Genomic DNA, 16949 nt, shown 5'->3' with positions numbered 1-16949 from the left:
TGTGTTGCTCTCATTGGTTGATAAAGTTGTTTTGGCTAGTAGCCAAAATAAAACAATCTAACTGGAGATGAAGAAGGGTGGAGTTGGGGCAGACACTGAGGAAGCAAAACCTGTAGAAAATGAGGTAACAAGCCATGAACCACATGGCAAAGCATAGATAAGAAATACAGGTTAATTAAAATTAAAAGAGCTAACTAGTAATAGCGTGAGTCATTGGCCAAACATTTATAACTAATATAAGTCTCTGAGTGATTATTTGGAAGCAGCTGCGGGACAGGGTGCGACAGAGAATAGCCTCAGTTTACAACTCCCCTTTTTAATATGGCTATATTTTAAAAATGGACACTCTAACCAGATGTGGTAGCACATGCCTGTAATCCCAGCACTTGGGAGGCTGAGGCAGGAAGATTGAGAGTTTGGGGCCAGCTTGAGGTAAATAGTACAACTCCTTCTCAAAACCAAACCAAACCATCAAACTGAAAAAGAAGGGGAAGAGGAAGCAAAGGAGGCTGAGGAGGAGAGAGAAGAAAGAGAGAGAGAGAAAGGAGGAAGGGAGGGAGGAACTTTTCTTTCTTTTTTGTTTTTTCAAGACAAGGTTTCTCTGTGTAGCCCTGGCTGTCCTGGAACTCACTCTGTAGACCAGGCTGACCTTGAACTCAGTCAGATCCACCTGCCTCTGAGTTCAAGTGCTAGAATTAAAGTCATGTGCCACCACTGCCTGGCAAGGAGGAATTTATAATGAAGTAAATAAAGGTTAATGAAATTATAAGGGTTGGATCCTGATTCAGTGGATTAGTGTCTTTGTAAGAGAGGGTGCCAGAGAACTGGCTCCCTCCACAGTCTCAGAGGACGGGTATGTGAGGACTAAGTGTTTCCAAGCTGAGAAGAAAATCTCATCAGAAACCCTCCCTGCTCCCAAGTGCTGAGGTTACAGAGACCTCCACTGCACCTGATCTAAAACCCCTACTGCTCAAGGAGCACCTTGAAAACCACGATGCTCTCTTCAGCTTTTAAAACCATTTCAAATCTTTTTTTTTTTTTTAATGTGTATCTGTCTGTGTGAACGTACGACACTGTGAGTGCCCGGAGGTCAGAAGGTGTTGGGTCCCTGGAGCTGAGTTACAGGTAGTTGTGAGCTCCCTGTGTGGCTTCTGGGAACTGAATTTGGGATGATTTGGAAGGGCAGTAAGTGCTCTTCAGCTGTCTCTCCAGCCTGCCTCGGTTTATTTGTATCTTCCTTGTTTTTTGAGACAAGGCCCCTGTTGTCTAAACGGGCACTGAACTCTGGCTCCTCCAGCCTCAGCCTCCTTGGTAGCTAGCTGGGCATCCTTTAAGATGACGCCCCGTCCTTTATCATGTAGCCACTGGTTGCTAGTTTCCTTACTGGCAAGCTTTTTTTTTTTTTTTTTTGTTAGGGGGTAAGATTTGGTAGAGTTTTACTGTATAGCCCAGGATGGCCCCAAACTTTCAAACTTGGGATCTTCTTGCCTCAGACTCCTAAGTGCTAGGATTACAGATGTGTATCAGCATATTGATCTTGGGGCAACTGCCAATTAAATATTGTAGCTCTCCAGTGCCTGGGACTATGCTTGGAACTCATTAGAGATCTATCAATATATGAGAAAAAAGAAATGGGGTAATAAATATAACACTTTTAATTTAAAATTTCAAGAAGCAGGGCCTGAGGAATGTAGTTCAACTGATAGAATGCTTGCCTAGTATACAAGAAGCCCTGGATTTGATCACCAGCAACACGTACATGGGTATGGTTGTGCATTCCTATAATTCCAGCCCTCAGAAGGTGGAGATGTAAAGATCAGGAGTTCAAGGTCATCCTCAGCTACATGGCAGGTTCAAAGGCAGCCTGAGGTGTGTGAGGCCCTGGGGTACATGTCTCAAATGAATAAATATGTAAATAAGAAAATAAAATGGAAGGCCGAGGAGATGGCTTAGTGGGTAAAGTCGCCGTGTAAGTGTGACACAGTGACACCTGTGTCTGTGATCCCAGTGTTTTTCCTAGGACCTGGAAGGTGAAGCCAGGAGAATGCCCAACACTCACACGCCAGCTAGCCTGGTGTCTGCAGTGGAAAAAACAAACAACCCCCCAAGAAGCCTTGTCTTAAGGTGGAAAGGTAAGGACTGACACCAGAGGTTGTCATGTGACTGCCACACACATGGTGGCATAGATATGCTGACATCCACACACAGATACACAGAGACAAAAAGAAATGTAAGGAAGCAAATGATTTGAGAGAGAGATAAGAAATAAGTTAAACCTGCAGCTTAGTAATCGTTAAAATGTGCAGGTGCTTTAGAGGAATTGGAGAGAGCAGCAGAACTTTGTACTTGCATTTTGTGAGCATTTTTGTCTATGCCTGGGGAGAGGTGGTGGACTGACTATGTGTTTTGGCTTCCTCCTCAGAAAATGGGACTCAAAGCCTGTGGGAGTGGACTTAGCCAGCCTGAGAGAAACACTGGTTCCTGCTCTGCTGTCGGAGGCATGCAGCTGTGGTTCTCATGGAGGGCTCAGAGTCATACAGTTAGGCCTGGTGCTTGCTCTTTGGTCCATTCCAACCCTATCTCTTACCTACTCTACCCTCACCCCACCAAATGTGGGCTGGGGAACAAACTCTTGATGCAGCCCAGGCTGGCCTTGCTACGTAACTGATGATGACCTTGAACTTCTGATACTTCTGCCTCTATCTTCCAATGTTAGGTCAAGCCTGGTTTTTTGGGGTGCTGGGAACTGAACCTAGGGATTCATAGATACTAGGAAAACACTCTACCAATTGAGCTACATCCCCACCTCCTGGAAATGTAATTTTAAAAAGTGTTGAGTACTGTTCATCTGCCAAGTCCTTACTGTAGATGTCTCAGACCAGAGGAAGTGGGAGATAGGAGGAAGAAGAGGGAGGGAGGAGGCGGAGCAAGAAGAGGCGATGGGCCATCATAAGGCTGCATAAGGCTTCTCATATGCTCACTTCCTTTTGGGTAGCTGAGGACCAGATTTTAACAAAGACGTCAGATCCTTTTCAAAGGAGAGATCTTTCCTCACAAATGCCAAAAAGCCACATTTTCCTTTTTCTTACCAGTAACAAGGCCAGAAAACATCTAGAAGAAGGAGGGAAGTGGGAAAGTCCTAAGTGTAGTGGGTAGCCATTCCAACCTTGATCTGGAAGTTCCAACCCCCAATGAGGCTTCGGTAACTGTCATGCCTACAAGGCGGGGCCAAGAGAGAACCCTGAAGACCCGAGATCCGGATGTGCGGGCTCTCTTGGTGCCTGGACCCTGGACGCTGGAGGTAGACCGAGCAGAGTTCTCCAGAGAGAGAGAAATAAGTTACACCACTAAATAAACCTCCCTTTTTTCTTTCTTTCTTTCTTTTTTTTTTTTTTTTTTTTGGTTTTTCGAGACAGGGTTTCTCTGTGTAGCTTTGCACCTTTCCTGGAACTCATTTGATAGACCAGGCTGGCCTCGAACTCACAGAGATCCGCCTGCCTCTGCCTCCCGAGTGCTGGTGTTAAAGGCGTGCGCCATCACTGCCCAGCTAAACCTCCCTTTTAACTACGTGGAGTGGCCTTAATAATTTCACCAATACCTAAGCAAAAGCCTGCAAAGCCTCTTGAGATAGTAAGTATGCCACAGATTTTATTTTAAATGAGTATTTTCATTAACTCGTGAAAAATTCTTATTTTTGCCTAAAAGGGTCCTGTGTTTTTAAGCAAGTGCAGAGTTTTGCTTCTGAGAAATCCCTCTGGGCCAACAGATTGGATTCCAGGGCAAGTTCGTGTAATTCTAGTGTTTTCTTAGTTGCTGGTTTTCCTCTGAAGACTTTGTGTTCCGGTGGCATTCAAATGTCACTCTTGGCTGGAGTGTAGCTGTTCAAGGCCTTGGGGTCTACCTCCCAACCCCCAAATCCCATTGAGAGCATTAACTTTGAATGCTTTTTACAACCCACAAACTTCAGAACAAAAATATTCTCTATTAATTAGACATTATGTTGACAAAATGTATAGAGAACCATTTTTTTTTTTTTTTTGCAATCTTTTAGAAAATCTCATGCCTCAACCTTGGAGAGACATTTGGGTCTGGCAACAGAACCAGTTCCCGAACCTGCAGACTTGGGAATTTTCCTTCTGCACAGAAGAAAATTGAGCTGTCATTCTTCTCCCTTACTTTCTAGTGAAGAATTCTGGGAAGGGAAGTTTAGCTAGGGAAGGTGTTTGCAGGGAGGTTTTGACTTTGCTTGAATGACTCATTCAAGGTCAGACAAAGTCAAAATGAAGCAAGGGTTGGACACTCGTGGCCACCCTTTAAGAATCTCAATCCTTCAGTAGCTTTTTTATGGAGGTAAAATGTGGTCAGAAGTTAGGGGTTTGTGGTGTTGTTTTTCCCTCCAAATTTCAGAAGAGATGCCCTATAACGTCACTGACCTTGTCTTCTATCCCTAGAGTGACAGGTCGGGACACCCCCTATCCCAACTGGAGCTACTTACTACAAACCTACCCCAGTAGCTTTTCTCTAAGGAAAAGCAAATCACTGAGCTTCGAAAGCCCCCAAACCCGAAGGACAGCTCTCACAGAGGGAAAAGCTGCTGGCGTGGGTGTCTACACTGTTCTTTGTGTCTTGAGTATTCACACGGGCTCCTAGCCTGTGCCCATCACGGAGGACATAAATCACTCAGCAATCCCCCCTGCGAATCGGAGAGTGTTTTGTTTTGTGGTGTCTGCTTGGCGGGTCCTTGTCTGTTTTTCTCAAGTCCTGAGCTTCTCACTAGCTTCTAGGCTGCTAAGACCATACTTTGCTGGCTGTTGCTTTCTCTGCATGCACAGGAAATGTCGGCAGGTCTGGCAAGTACTTCCTCCTCTCTCTACACTCCCATTCCAAACTGTGCATTCAATATTCCAGAACCTTTAACCGCTTCTCTCTTAGCCCGGAACACACTCGGGGTCACATTTTCAATCAGCTAGCTTAGAAGGACTGTGTTTGTCCTTAATATCCCTACAAATCCCAACTTATAAACTATAATGCCACTCTTTTTTCCCCCGTTGTTTCTTTGGTTGTTGTTTGTTTTTTGAGACAGGGTTTCTCTGTGTAGCCCTGGTTGTCCTGGAATTCACTATGTAGACGAGGCTGGCCTCGAACACAGAGACACTCCACCCCCACCCCCCTCCCCTATTGCTGGGACTAAGCGTGCACCACCACCACCAGCTTAAATGCCACACATAAGAAACCTAAGAATCATTTTCTTCATCTGAACTAACTTTTTCAATATAGCAATATGGAAGTAGGAAGTAGGAGAAAAACGTCAGAAATCAGGGGGCTAGGAGTAGAGTTGAATATTTATTTAAAATAATTAAAGTTCCTTTATTTAACCCCTTTCACATGATGTTGTGACTATGGTTGTCCTAGACCGTGGTGATATAGTTATGCACAATGCAGATACAGTTCTTGAGAAAGGACAGATTCTTAACCAAACGAATACTTTACCTATAGCACCACTAAGAGATCTTTGCTTTGGAGAAAAATAAAGGCAAGACGGAGTATGGTGGCCTTTGAGCGAAGCCTTGAAAGGGGGCTATGTTGGCATCTGGAAGAAGTTGAGTCCCACCCACAGGAAACAGACAGCAAGCACAAAGGCCCTGGGGAGAATCCCCCTGCAGTGACTGAGAAACAGCCAGGAGAAAGCCTGCCGGGGCAGAGGTAGGGGTGGGGGCAGAGCTTGTGGCACCTTGTTGGTGATCTGGGTACTTGGGCGTTTTCCACAGGGGGTGAGGGTTCGGGGGAGTGTTCAAACAAGGGAGCGACTGGCCCTCATTTGACAAGTCACTAGATGCAAGCCCAGGGGAAGGTAAGGGGACAGGCATAAAAGAGGAGCGGTTGGTAAGGAGCCATTGAAATGAGCCCAGGAATTAATTGTCTACATATTATAAAAAAATGCATTGGGTGGAAAATACTACTGTGATTACAGAATACAAAGTAAGAATGGGAAACATTTTAAAAAATGCTTAAGTTGTGAGGCAAAAGGTTCAATTTGGCAACTACTCTGCTACCACATCTCTTCTCGATACACTGGACTCGAGGGTCTTGGTGACCTATGCTCCAGAGTCTATCTCCACCAATACACAAGTAGTGGCGCAGGCCTTTAGTTCCAGCACTCGGGAGGCAGAGGCAGGTGAATCTCTGAGCCTGATCTGCAAAGTGAGTTCCAGGATAGCCAGGGCTACACAGAGAAACCCTGTCTCGAAAAACAAAAACCAAAGCAGCTTTTATGAGCTTTCTCCCCTTCCTATTTTCCAAAATTGCCTGGGTACCCGTAAAAACAACAACAACAACAACAACAACAACAACAACAACAAGAAACAGGCCCCATCTCATTCTGTGATTATAGCACGAATGCATGAGAATTCCTATGACTAAAGTTTGGGAAGCCGCCCGCTAACTTCCCCATGCTTCTCTTGGGCACACTTTGGGGAGATTGCTGAGGTCTAGGAAACAGTGCAGGACATCTGTGAGGGCCGGCAGGTGGCGCCACGGGATCGTGAGCAGCTGAGGGCACTCAGGCCTGCAGACAGCGGGTCCACCGCGTTGCTAGGGCCACCCTGTCACCTCGAATCTCCCAAGGAGCGATATGCAGGAGCAGTGGGCTGGGGGCTTGCCCAGTATCCCGATTTGATTGTAGGTTTCACGCACCCTAAGCCGTCTCCAGTAGGCTCTGATGCTCCCAGGGCAGGAGGCTCAGCCCTTTGCACCGACACGGAGCCCCGTGGAGCCCGCAAGGCCCCGCAGCGAGGACCCGCCGCCTCGCGCCTCAGGGCAGTACTGCAGGGCTGCCAAGCCACGCGCGGAGATCTACTACAGAGACCCCACAGGGAGCGCCGCACCCGCGGACCGATCCTTTTCATTGGCCGCCTGGAGGAAGACCACGCCCCTTTCCCTCCAGCGCTCATTTTTGACTGGCTCTTGGGTCCGGGATGGCCACGCCTCCTCCCCTCGCATACACAAGAGTCACGCGCCTTTCAGTTGGAAACTTGGCATGCTGAGGAGGACGGTGGCCCTCGTCGCTCCGCCCACCTCCCGTGCCATTGGTGCGGCACGCCGACTGCGACCACGCCCCCATTCCAGCCCCCTGGCTGGGAAGGCGGGCACCCGCTCTTGATTGGCTGGCCGACCTGCCTCTCGCGGGAGCGGCTAGCGCTCCCCTCCCTCCCCTCCCTCCTCCCTCGAGCTAGGGGTTCCTCAGCTGGCTCAGTCCGAGTCAGTGTCATTCAAAGAGGCGGACTGCCGAGTGCTGGGCGCGGGCGCGCGGTTGCAGTCCTGCTCGGGCGCCGGTGCCTGCGCTCGCGCCGCCGGGTGGGAAGGATGAAGCCTCAGCTGGAGCAGCCACCCTATGATTGGCTGTGGCGCTTGTGAACCCGAAGTAAAGATGGCGGGCGGGCAGGCAGCCGCCGCACTGCCCACTTGGAAGATGGCGGCTCGCCGCAGTCTCAGTGCCCGCGGTCGGGGGGTCCTGCAGGCAGCTGCGGGCCGGCTGCTGCCGCTGCTACTGCTGAGCTGCTGCTGCGGCGCGGGCGGCTGCACAGCGGCCGGCGAGAACGAGGAGACCGTGATCATCGGGCTGCGGCTGGAGGACACGAACGACGTGTCGTTCATGGAAGGGGGTGCGCTGCGGGTGAGCGAGCGGACCCGGGTCAAGCTGCGGGTGTACGGGCAGAACATCAACAACGAGACATGGTCCCGCATCGCCTTCACTGAGCACGAGCGGCGCCGGCACACACCCGGCGAGCGCGGGCTGGGGGGCCCCGCGCCTCCGGAGCCGGACAGCGGCCCCCAGCGCTGCGGCATCCGCACCTCAGACATCATCATCTTGCCCCACATCATTCTCAATCGCCGCACATCGGGCATCATCGAGATCGAGATCAAACCGCTGCGCAAGATGGAGAAGAGCAAGGCTTATTACCTGTGCACGTCTCTCTCCACGCCCGCACTGGGCGCCGGCGGCTCCGGGTCCGCGAGTGGCGCCGTCGGGGGCAAGGGTGGCGCGGGGGTGGCGGGACTCCCGCCTCCCCCATGGGCCGAGACCACCTGGATTTACCACGACGGTGAGGACACCAAGATGATCGTGGGCGAGGAGAAGAAGTTCCTGCTGCCCTTCTGGCTGCAAGTGATCTTCATCTCGCTGCTGCTGTGCCTGTCAGGCATGTTCAGCGGCCTCAACCTGGGGCTCATGGCTCTGGACCCGATGGAGCTGCGCATCGTGCAAAACTGCGGCACCGAGAAGGAGAAGAATTATGCCAAGCGCATCGAGCCGGTGCGCAGGCAGGGCAACTACCTGCTGTGCTCGCTGCTGCTGGGCAACGTGCTGGTCAACACCACGCTCACCATCCTGCTCGACGACATTGCGGGCTCAGGCCTTGTGGCGGTGGTGGTCTCCACCATTGGCATCGTCATCTTCGGGGAAATAGTGCCCCAAGCCATCTGCTCCCGACACGGCCTGGCAGTAGGGGCCAACACCATCTTCCTCACCAAGTTTTTCATGATGATGACCTTCCCTGCTTCTTACCCGGTTAGCAAACTGCTGGACTGCGTCCTGGGCCAGGAGATAGGCACTGTCTATAACCGGGAAAAACTGCTGGAGATGCTCCGGGTCACTGACCCCTATAACGACCTCGTTAAGGAGGAACTGAACATCATCCAAGGGGCGCTGGAACTCCGCACCAAGACTGTAGAGGACGTGATGACTCCCCTCCGGGACTGCTTCATGATCACCGGCGAGGCTATCCTGGACTTCAACACCATGTCCGAAATCATGGAGAGTGGCTACACTCGAATCCCAGTGTTCGAAGGAGAGCGGTCCAACATCGTGGACCTGCTCTTTGTCAAAGACTTGGCCTTCGTGGATCCAGATGACTGTACTCCCTTGAAAACCATCACCAAATTTTACAACCACCCCTTGCACTTTGTTTTCAATGACACCAAGTTGGACGCTATGCTGGAAGAATTTAAGAAAGGTGGGAAATTTTGCTCTTTTTTAATTGGCTTTTCTCTTTCGGTCTCCATCCTCCTCCCTCGAGTCCTCTACCTCCAGACCAACCCCCCAAGGAGAGTTGACCGGAATTTCTCCTTCTCTTAATTGCAAAGTTGAAAGGGTGGCATGGACTTGGGGACGGATTGAACTAGTAAGCACTTCTAGGTTTAAAAGCCCCAGACTGTCGTTACTTTTCCCACATCATCAAAAAATAGGCTTTGTAATTTCAGTGCATGAAACTTGACCCCCTTAGGGCCTCTCTGGAGGGATCTGCTTCATTCATTGTCTGGGTTCCGAATAGGTAGGTGAAAGTATAGGCTGGCTCCCGAGATGGCTACATCTGATACAGACATAGGGAAAATACTTAAGCAGCCTTAAAAACCCGAGTGTAATCCTTTTCCTCTTCCTTAGACATCCACGTTGACATTTCAAAGATTGCAAGTATATCCTCGGTGGATTTTGTTCTTGGCTATCTGGCATCCTGCAGGGGAGACTGGGGTCTTTGAGGGTGGAGCAAGGGTAAAGAAAGTACTGTTTAAAAAACCCCCACTTGCCGGGCGGTGGTGGCGCACGCCTTTAATCCCAGCACTCGGGAGGCAGAGCCAGGCGGATCTCTGTGAGTTCGAGGCCAGCCTGGGCTACCAAGTGAGTCCCAGGAAAGGCGCAAAGCTACACAGAGAAACCCTGTCTCGAAAAACCAAAAAAAAAAAAAAAAAAAAAAAAAAAAAAAAAAAAAAAAAAAAAACCCACTTTATTTGGGTGTGACTTCTCTAGCTGGAAAAGAGGGGTTTTGTTTTGTTTAAAGCAAACTTAGTTATTAACATATAACTTGGAAAGACTAGAGGTAAGTTAACTTTCAATGCGGCTGTATCTGTCCTACTTTTCTTCACTGTTTGTATTTATCTGACAGCAGTACAATTTCCTAAAGCAAGTGAGGTTTTGTAGAAAGCTTGAACCTGGGACAGTGATGTGAATACCGTTCTTAATGATGATTTACGTCTTGACTTTTCTTCAGTTTAAAAAATGTTCTTTTAATCTCAATCCCTGGATACAGTAACGTGAAGTACATTTCCAAATCAACTCTCGGGATTCTAGGGTATTAACGGGGAAGAGGCCCCGGGTCTGGTGTTTGAGTGCTCACAGCACATCATTTCTTGCATTGTAGTATTGTTTGTCTTGTTTTGTCCTAAATAGGTGAATAGCAACCGGTACTGTTATTACTGAGACTTTGAAAGTTCCCAGTAAGAAGCTAGTGTTATTAAAAGCAAGGGATGCTGACTTTCGTCATTGGTGCTTGGCATGCCCCGGCATTGCAATGTGTGTGCAACCTTGCATGACCCGAAAACTAAATTCTCATTCTTCACATGGAATTTCGATCACTAATGGGGTCGCTCCCCTGACAAAAGCCATGTGTACCTGGTGACAGTTCACTGGATGAGGTCATTTGAACATACAGTGTGTGTGCTTGTCCTCACTCCCTTTTCTTGGATGAATGGTGTCCTCTCTGGAACAAGACCACAATGCAGTAATTTTCATATAAAAAAAATAGAGCAGAATGTGCTTCGGGGCTTAGTAATTTGCATTTAAAAGCAGGAGGAGAAAAAGAAAATGTCCAGTATCTCTAGCTACAGAGCTTTTGGGGTATCCATTCACTGCCAAGCTGTTTATTAGAGCATAGAGCTAGTGTCTTCCTTCACTCTGCAGCACAGGAAGATGTCTTGAATGCTTTAGGATGCCCCTGAATTCCCAGTGCTGGTACAATTTCTGTCCTTCTTTTGTTGTTTAAAGTTTTTACAAATTACCTTATAGATTTGTAATACTAGATTGAGTCAGGCATGATGATGTGTACCTGTGGTTGCAGCTACATGGGAGGCTGAGGCAGGAGGATTGCTTGAGACTAGAGTTCCACATAGGTCTAGTTCTTTAAAACCGAGCCAAACCAAACCCAACAACCACTGGTTTGTACTCCCTGCTAGAGGCTTTCTTTACTTCTGTATCTTTTTTCTTTTAGAACTGGTTGTTTACTTCCTACTCCTACTCAAAGTTTAAAAAAAGTATATTATTTTGAAATTTGTTATTGGTTGGTTGTGCTTGAACCACTTTTCTGTGACTGATTTAATTTTTTAATTTTAATTTTAGGAGGAGTTGTTTTCCCTCAGAATCACCCCTTATTGGTACCCCTCTCTTCAGGGTCTGGCCAAGACGTTCCTATGTAACTGACCATTTGGAAGTCATGACCCTCCTGCGTCAGTCTTCCAGCTGTTGGGGTCCCAGGTGCTCACCACGCAGCCTGGCTCTCAGTTCCTTTTGAAATGTGTTCTTCAAACGATAAAATGTTCTAGCATATTAACACCTACGACTTCACTTTAGTTCTTATCCAAGGAGATGTGCAGTGTTTGGTTAAGAAGTAGAGCAAATGCTGGGTGGTGGTGGCGCACGCCTTTAATCCCAGCACTCGGGAGGCAGAGGCAGGCGGATCTCTCTGAGTTCGAGGCCCACCTGGGCTACAGAGTGAGTTCCAGGAAAGGCGCAAAGCTACACAGAGAAACCCTGTCTTGAAAAACCAAAAAAAAAAAAAAAAAAAAAAAGAGAGAGAGAGAGAGAGAGAGAGAGAGCAAATGGAAGAGACATTCAGTCTAGTAACTGATTCTGAAAAGCAAAGACAGTTGGTGGCAAATTGGAGATTTAAGCCGTAATTTTAAAAGGACAGCATGGCTGTTTGCTACTTAAACAATTCCCTTTGATTTTTAAAAAATGAATTTGGTCAATTTAACTTTACAATCACTTACATTAGTTCTGTTTTTTTTATTTTTTTTTTATTTTTATTTATTTTTTTTTTTTGGTTTTTCGAGACAGGGTTTCTCTGTGTAGCTTTGCGCCTTTCCTGGGACTCACTTGGTAGCCCAGGCTGGCCTCGAACTCACAGAGATCCGCCTGGCTCTGCCTCCCGAGTGCTGGGATTAAAGGCGTGCGCCACCACCGCCCGGCTAGTTCTGTTTTTTTTAATTAAAAGTATTTATTTAATTTTATGTGTTTGTGTGTGTGCCTGAGTGTGTGTATGTGTGTATATGCACCAAATACTTGCAGAGGTCGGAGCTGTCGGATCCCCTAGAACTAGAGTTGTCAGGTTGTGAGCCAGCTGCCGTGTTGTTGCTGGGAACTACATGCAGGTCCTCTGCATGAACAGTAAGTGCTGGACTACTGAGCAATGTCCTCAGCCCCTGTTTTTAGAAAAAAGTTAATGAAACCACATTCAACTCTCAAGCTCTCAAAAAAAAGAAAGAAAGAAAAAGAAAACAAAATGAAAAAAACCCACAGAAATTGAAACAAGGACATTTATATTTTGATAGCAATATATTTTGACAAATTAAAAAAAATATTTTGTATTGGTTTTACCAATTCACAGTGCTCTTTATACTGGACTAATATAAACATTTACATACTATAAATGATGCTATATTTGGCATACTAACAGAAAGTTGTAATTAAATTTACAGGTACTTTTAAAAGCAGGTATTAATATATTGCCCAGGTATTAGTTCTTTTTAATGTATGAGAAATAGTTCACCTGATTTTCTAATTCAGATGTAACTGTTTTTCTAATGTATTGGGGATTGAACTCATGGCCTTCGTGGTAGGCAAGCCCACTGGTAAAGGGGCTTGAGAAATAATTAAAAAATTTTAAAGTTTATTTATTTATTTATTTATTTATTTGTGTGTGTGTGTGTGTGTGTGTGTGTGTTTGTGTGTGTGTGTTTGTGTGTGTGTATAGAGATGAGAGGACAACTTGTGGGAGTTGGTTCTTGTTGGGGAACATTATTTTAAGGTGTGTTACTTTTGTGTATGTTGCATTTGTTTAACTCTGTGAAGCTGTGTTACTTTGCCTGTCTAAAACACCTGGTGATCTAATAGAGAGCTGAACAGCCAATAGCAAGTCAGGAGAAAGGATAGGTGGGGCTGGCAGGCAGAGAGAAGAAATAGAAGGAGAAAATCTGGGAGGAGGAAAGGAGGAGGATGTAGGAGGCCAGCCACCCAGCTACACAGCCAGCAACAGAGTAAGAAAGAAAGATATACAGAAATAGAAAAAGGTAAAGCCTAGAGGTAAAAGGTAGATGGAATAATTTAAAGTTAAGAAAAGCTGGCAAGAAACAAGCCAAGCTAAGGCCAGGCATTTATAATTAAGAATAAGCCTCCATGTGTGATTTATTTGGAAGCTGGGTGGTGGGCCTCCAAAAGAGCAAAACTACCAATAACATTTTGGCGCCCCACATGGGGTGCCAATTGTCCTTCTTTTAAACTGTTGCTGCCTTTTAAGCCATGGCTGTCCTAATCAGCAACTGCAACTCTGCCACTACCAGCAGCAGTTAGGCTGCAAAGGTCACAGTTTGAGGGGATTCTGTCCCCTCAGGAACCGACTCTTTCAAAGCTACCAAGGGACTTAATCTAAATCTGTCCTTCTAAAGAACTCAAGATTCAAAGGTAGCCGTAGAATTCTGCTCCTCAGAGAGGCAGAATAGCAAGTTGCTCACCTCTTCTCTTTGCTCGAGTCTCACAAAAAGCCCTCGTCCTTCTCCTCACCCCCACTTAAAAGCCTTTCTCCACCTGGCTTCTCCCTACCACTTCTGCCAGCTAGTTGCTGACTCAGCCTCCTGACTGCAGGTGAATTTTATTTAATCAAACAAAAGTAACACATCTCGCATCATTAAACAAATGTTCCAGAGCATAAACAAAAGTAACACACCTTAAAATAATATTCTACAACAGGTTCTCTCCTTTCATCCCAGAGATCAAACTCAGGGGTCAGGCTAGGCAGCACCTCACCAGCTCCTGCTATCATTTGTGATAAATAACACATGGTGTGTGGGATGCTTTGAAAACGTTCTTCCTCTTCCTCTCCCCTCTTATCTCCATTTCTAAAAAACAGAAAGAGAACAAAACAAACACTCCACAATCCCCCTGTAACCCCAAACTGGTTAGATCATTAACCCAAATCTCATTGGAAATTCCCTGCATAATTGAGCTGGTCTCTGTTGAAGCTTTTCTTGTTGATGTTGATAATCAGTCTGGTTTAGTCTTCACCAAGGTGGTGGGAATAAAAGGTTTGGGAATTGGAAAGAGATGCTCCCTTTATGTAAGCATCTTGAGTGTCTCCTTTCTAGTGGCCAGGACTTTCTTTCTTTTTTTTTTTCTCAAGACAGGGTTTCTCTGTGTAACTTTTCGACTTTCCTGGAACTCACTCTGTAGCCCAGGCTGGCCTCGAACTCAGAGAGATTCTCCTGCCTCTGCCTCCCGAGTGCTGGGATTAAAGGCGTGCGCCACCACCACCACCCCTGCTGTGGCCAGGACTTTTAAACTGTCTGTAGGTAACATGTAGTTTTGCTTGAGAGTGGAAGGTAGTAATGGTACTAATGTTATAATTTGATCATCATGGTGGTGATAAAGATGGTTTTGTGCCGTTACTGTCTGCCAGGCACAGGGCCGAAGGCTTCTGTGGAGAACCCTGTTGAAATCTCATGTCTGAATGCAGTGTTATTGCTCTGTTACCACTGACCACAATTGAGGCTTGGATTGAATTGATTTGTTCGAGGTCACCTAGTAATTCACTGATTTGGGGTTTTAACTTATGTCTGTGTGACATCAGAATTAGCTGTTTTTGTTTTTTGTTTGCTTGTTTATTCCATGGTCTGAGCTACACCTCTAGCTCCAGAACTCACTCTCTTAATCATTCTCTTATACTAGTTCCAAATACTGATATTTGCGTTATTTTAAATTTATTTTTATTTTATGTTTGAGTATGTATGGGCACTATGCTTATACCTGGTGCCTGTGGAAGTCAGAAGAGGGCGTCAGATAACCTGGAAATGGAGTTAAGGATGGTTGTGAACCACCGAGTGGGTGCTGGGAACTGAACCTGGATCTTGTACAAGAGCAGCACGTGCCCCTGAGCACTGAGCCATCTCTTCAGCCCCAGTATTTCTGTTTTAATGAGTGTGAGATTGATTTGGGCTTTTATCAAAACATTGCCTCAGAGCTTTTTGGGCAATAGGCCTCTACATGTGTTTATATGAAATGTGTTTTTGTTGCTTTTAGAGCCAATGCTTTGGTGATAGTGGATAGAGAGAGGTTGGTGCCCTCTTTTTAAATATTGTAATATGCCCAAGCTTTTGCTTGTTTGACCCTAATACCAAGAAATTGTTTTTTGAGAGTTACACACCCAGCCCGAGGTTCCTTTGAGGCTGCTTTGCAGTGACATTGTACTGCTCTAGTGTGCTGTTTTACAGCTGCTTTCTTTTTATTGTTTTGTGTATATGAGTGTTGTTTTCCCTTCGAGACAGGGTTTCTCTGTGTAGTTTTGGCGCCTGCCCTGTATATGAGTGTTTTGTCTGCATGTAGGTCTGTGCACCACATGCATGCCTGGTGCCCAGGAGGTGGTGAGCCACCAGGTGGGTGCTGGGATCTAACCTGGCTCCTTCGAAACAACAAGTGCTCTTAACCACGGAGCCAACCCTCCACCCCTACAACTGGTTTCTAATGGTTAAGTTATATAACAGCGTTTCACCTGCTTCCTTCCCTGTTTCCCTTTTGAGTCACATAATAATTTGTCAACCCCAGTTTTCTGTTTTAGCCTTGATTTTCTCTTCATTTTTTTGTAGCTGCCATATTAATACTTGGTTGCTAATGGCCATCCTTTTCAAGCCCGCTCCTCACAGCTCCACAGGTCATTAGTTTTGTAGTTGCTGATAAATCCAAATAAGAAAAGAAGCTCAGTAAGTCACAACAGAAGGTGATGAGAACTCAAGAAAACTGTCTAAAGCAAAACAGTGTAGTGGGAAGAAGGACTCATGAAAAAGCTGCTTGTTTGGTGTACAGAAAGCATGTCAGGCCCTCCTTTTCCTGTTATCACCTTCTTATCAAAAGATTGTGGACTCTAGCCACCCAGTTGTCTACACCGAGGTGATCTGAAGAATTAGTAACCAGTTATTGGTTTTTTTTTCCCTTTCTTTTCCTCCTTTGTAACAGTTACATTCCAGTATTGCAGGACTTATGGTTTATAGCTGTTTAGGACTTACTTGGTGGGGTTCTCGTCTGCCTGTGATTTAGTTAGAAACAGGTGAACATCTAGTGTTCTTCAGAGCAAGGATGCATATATAATTTCCATTTCAAACATTGGTATGGACTGTGGAGGTAGCTCAGTTGGTACGGTGCTCATCTGGCATGTACAAAACCCTGGTTTCAATCCCAGCACCACATAAATTGGACATAGTGGCACATATTTGTCGTCTTAGCACTTGGGAGGTGGAGACAGAAGGGTCAGGAATTCAAGGTCATCCTTAGCTACGTAGTAAGTTTGAGCCCAGTCTGGGGTATGTGGGACTCTATCTCAAAACAAAAAACAAAAAAACCCCGTTAGGTACATAATTCTCTGTTTCTGTAACTCAGTAAGTCTTTCCCTATGACTATGTTAAGCACTTAATATGGAAATATTTTTCCCCTCACCAAATTTGATGTTCTACTTGTCTAGAATGTAGGAGAATGTTTTTAAAAAGGTGTGAATCGTATCAAAGGGAGTGGATCCGTATATTTCTGCCATCTAATTTTTTGCGTGCAGTACCATGCGTTAAGCTGTTGTAATTTTGCATGCTCTTCTAATGTAATTGAGAAGTCAAAGAGTATAGAATCGGAGTGAGAAGGGGTGCAGCCTAGAGATTTCCTAGTCCAGTGTTTGCCGATGTTTCCACCAGGTGACAAGACTCATTTGGGTCACTTATAAGATCCTCGGTGTCACTCAGAGACTTCGTGACTGTAGGCTCTGGGGAATGGGCTGTGGAATCCACCATTGTTAAGCTACCCTGAGGATGTTCATAGGGCAAGGCCTCTGTGGCAAACAGTTCCTCAGCGCCCGAACAAGGAAAGTAACCCC

The 16949-nt window shown here is 46.3% G+C and overlaps 1 protein-coding gene across 3 annotated transcripts in view; it reads left to right on the top strand.

Annotated features, from left to right (window-relative positions):
* Positions 1-7238: 7238 nt before the first annotated feature.
* Cnnm2 (cyclin and CBS domain divalent metal cation transport mediator 2) overlaps positions 7239-16949 on the top strand; it is a 141401-nt gene continuing 131690 nt past the window's right edge. The window contains exon 1 of one of the 3 annotated variants that reach the window (XM_052760648.1): positions 7239-9011. In XM_052760648.1, the coding sequence (XP_052616608.1) occupies positions 7391-9011 (1621 nt within the window). In that variant the 5' untranslated portion in view covers positions 7239-7390. The remainder of the gene's footprint in view (positions 9012-16949) is intronic. The other 2 variants (XM_052760647.1, XM_052760646.1) reach the window with 2 other exon arrangements.

The sequence above is a fragment of the Peromyscus californicus genome, unplaced genomic scaffold, assembly GCF_007827085.1.
Source record: "Peromyscus californicus insignis strain IS unplaced genomic scaffold, ASM782708v3 Scaffold_4__1_contigs__length_199733344, whole genome shotgun sequence".
NCBI lineage: Eukaryota > Metazoa > Chordata > Mammalia > Rodentia > Cricetidae > Peromyscus > Peromyscus californicus.
Note: the sequence above shows the minus strand (reverse complement) of the source record. Positions and strands in the feature narration are given on the sequence as shown.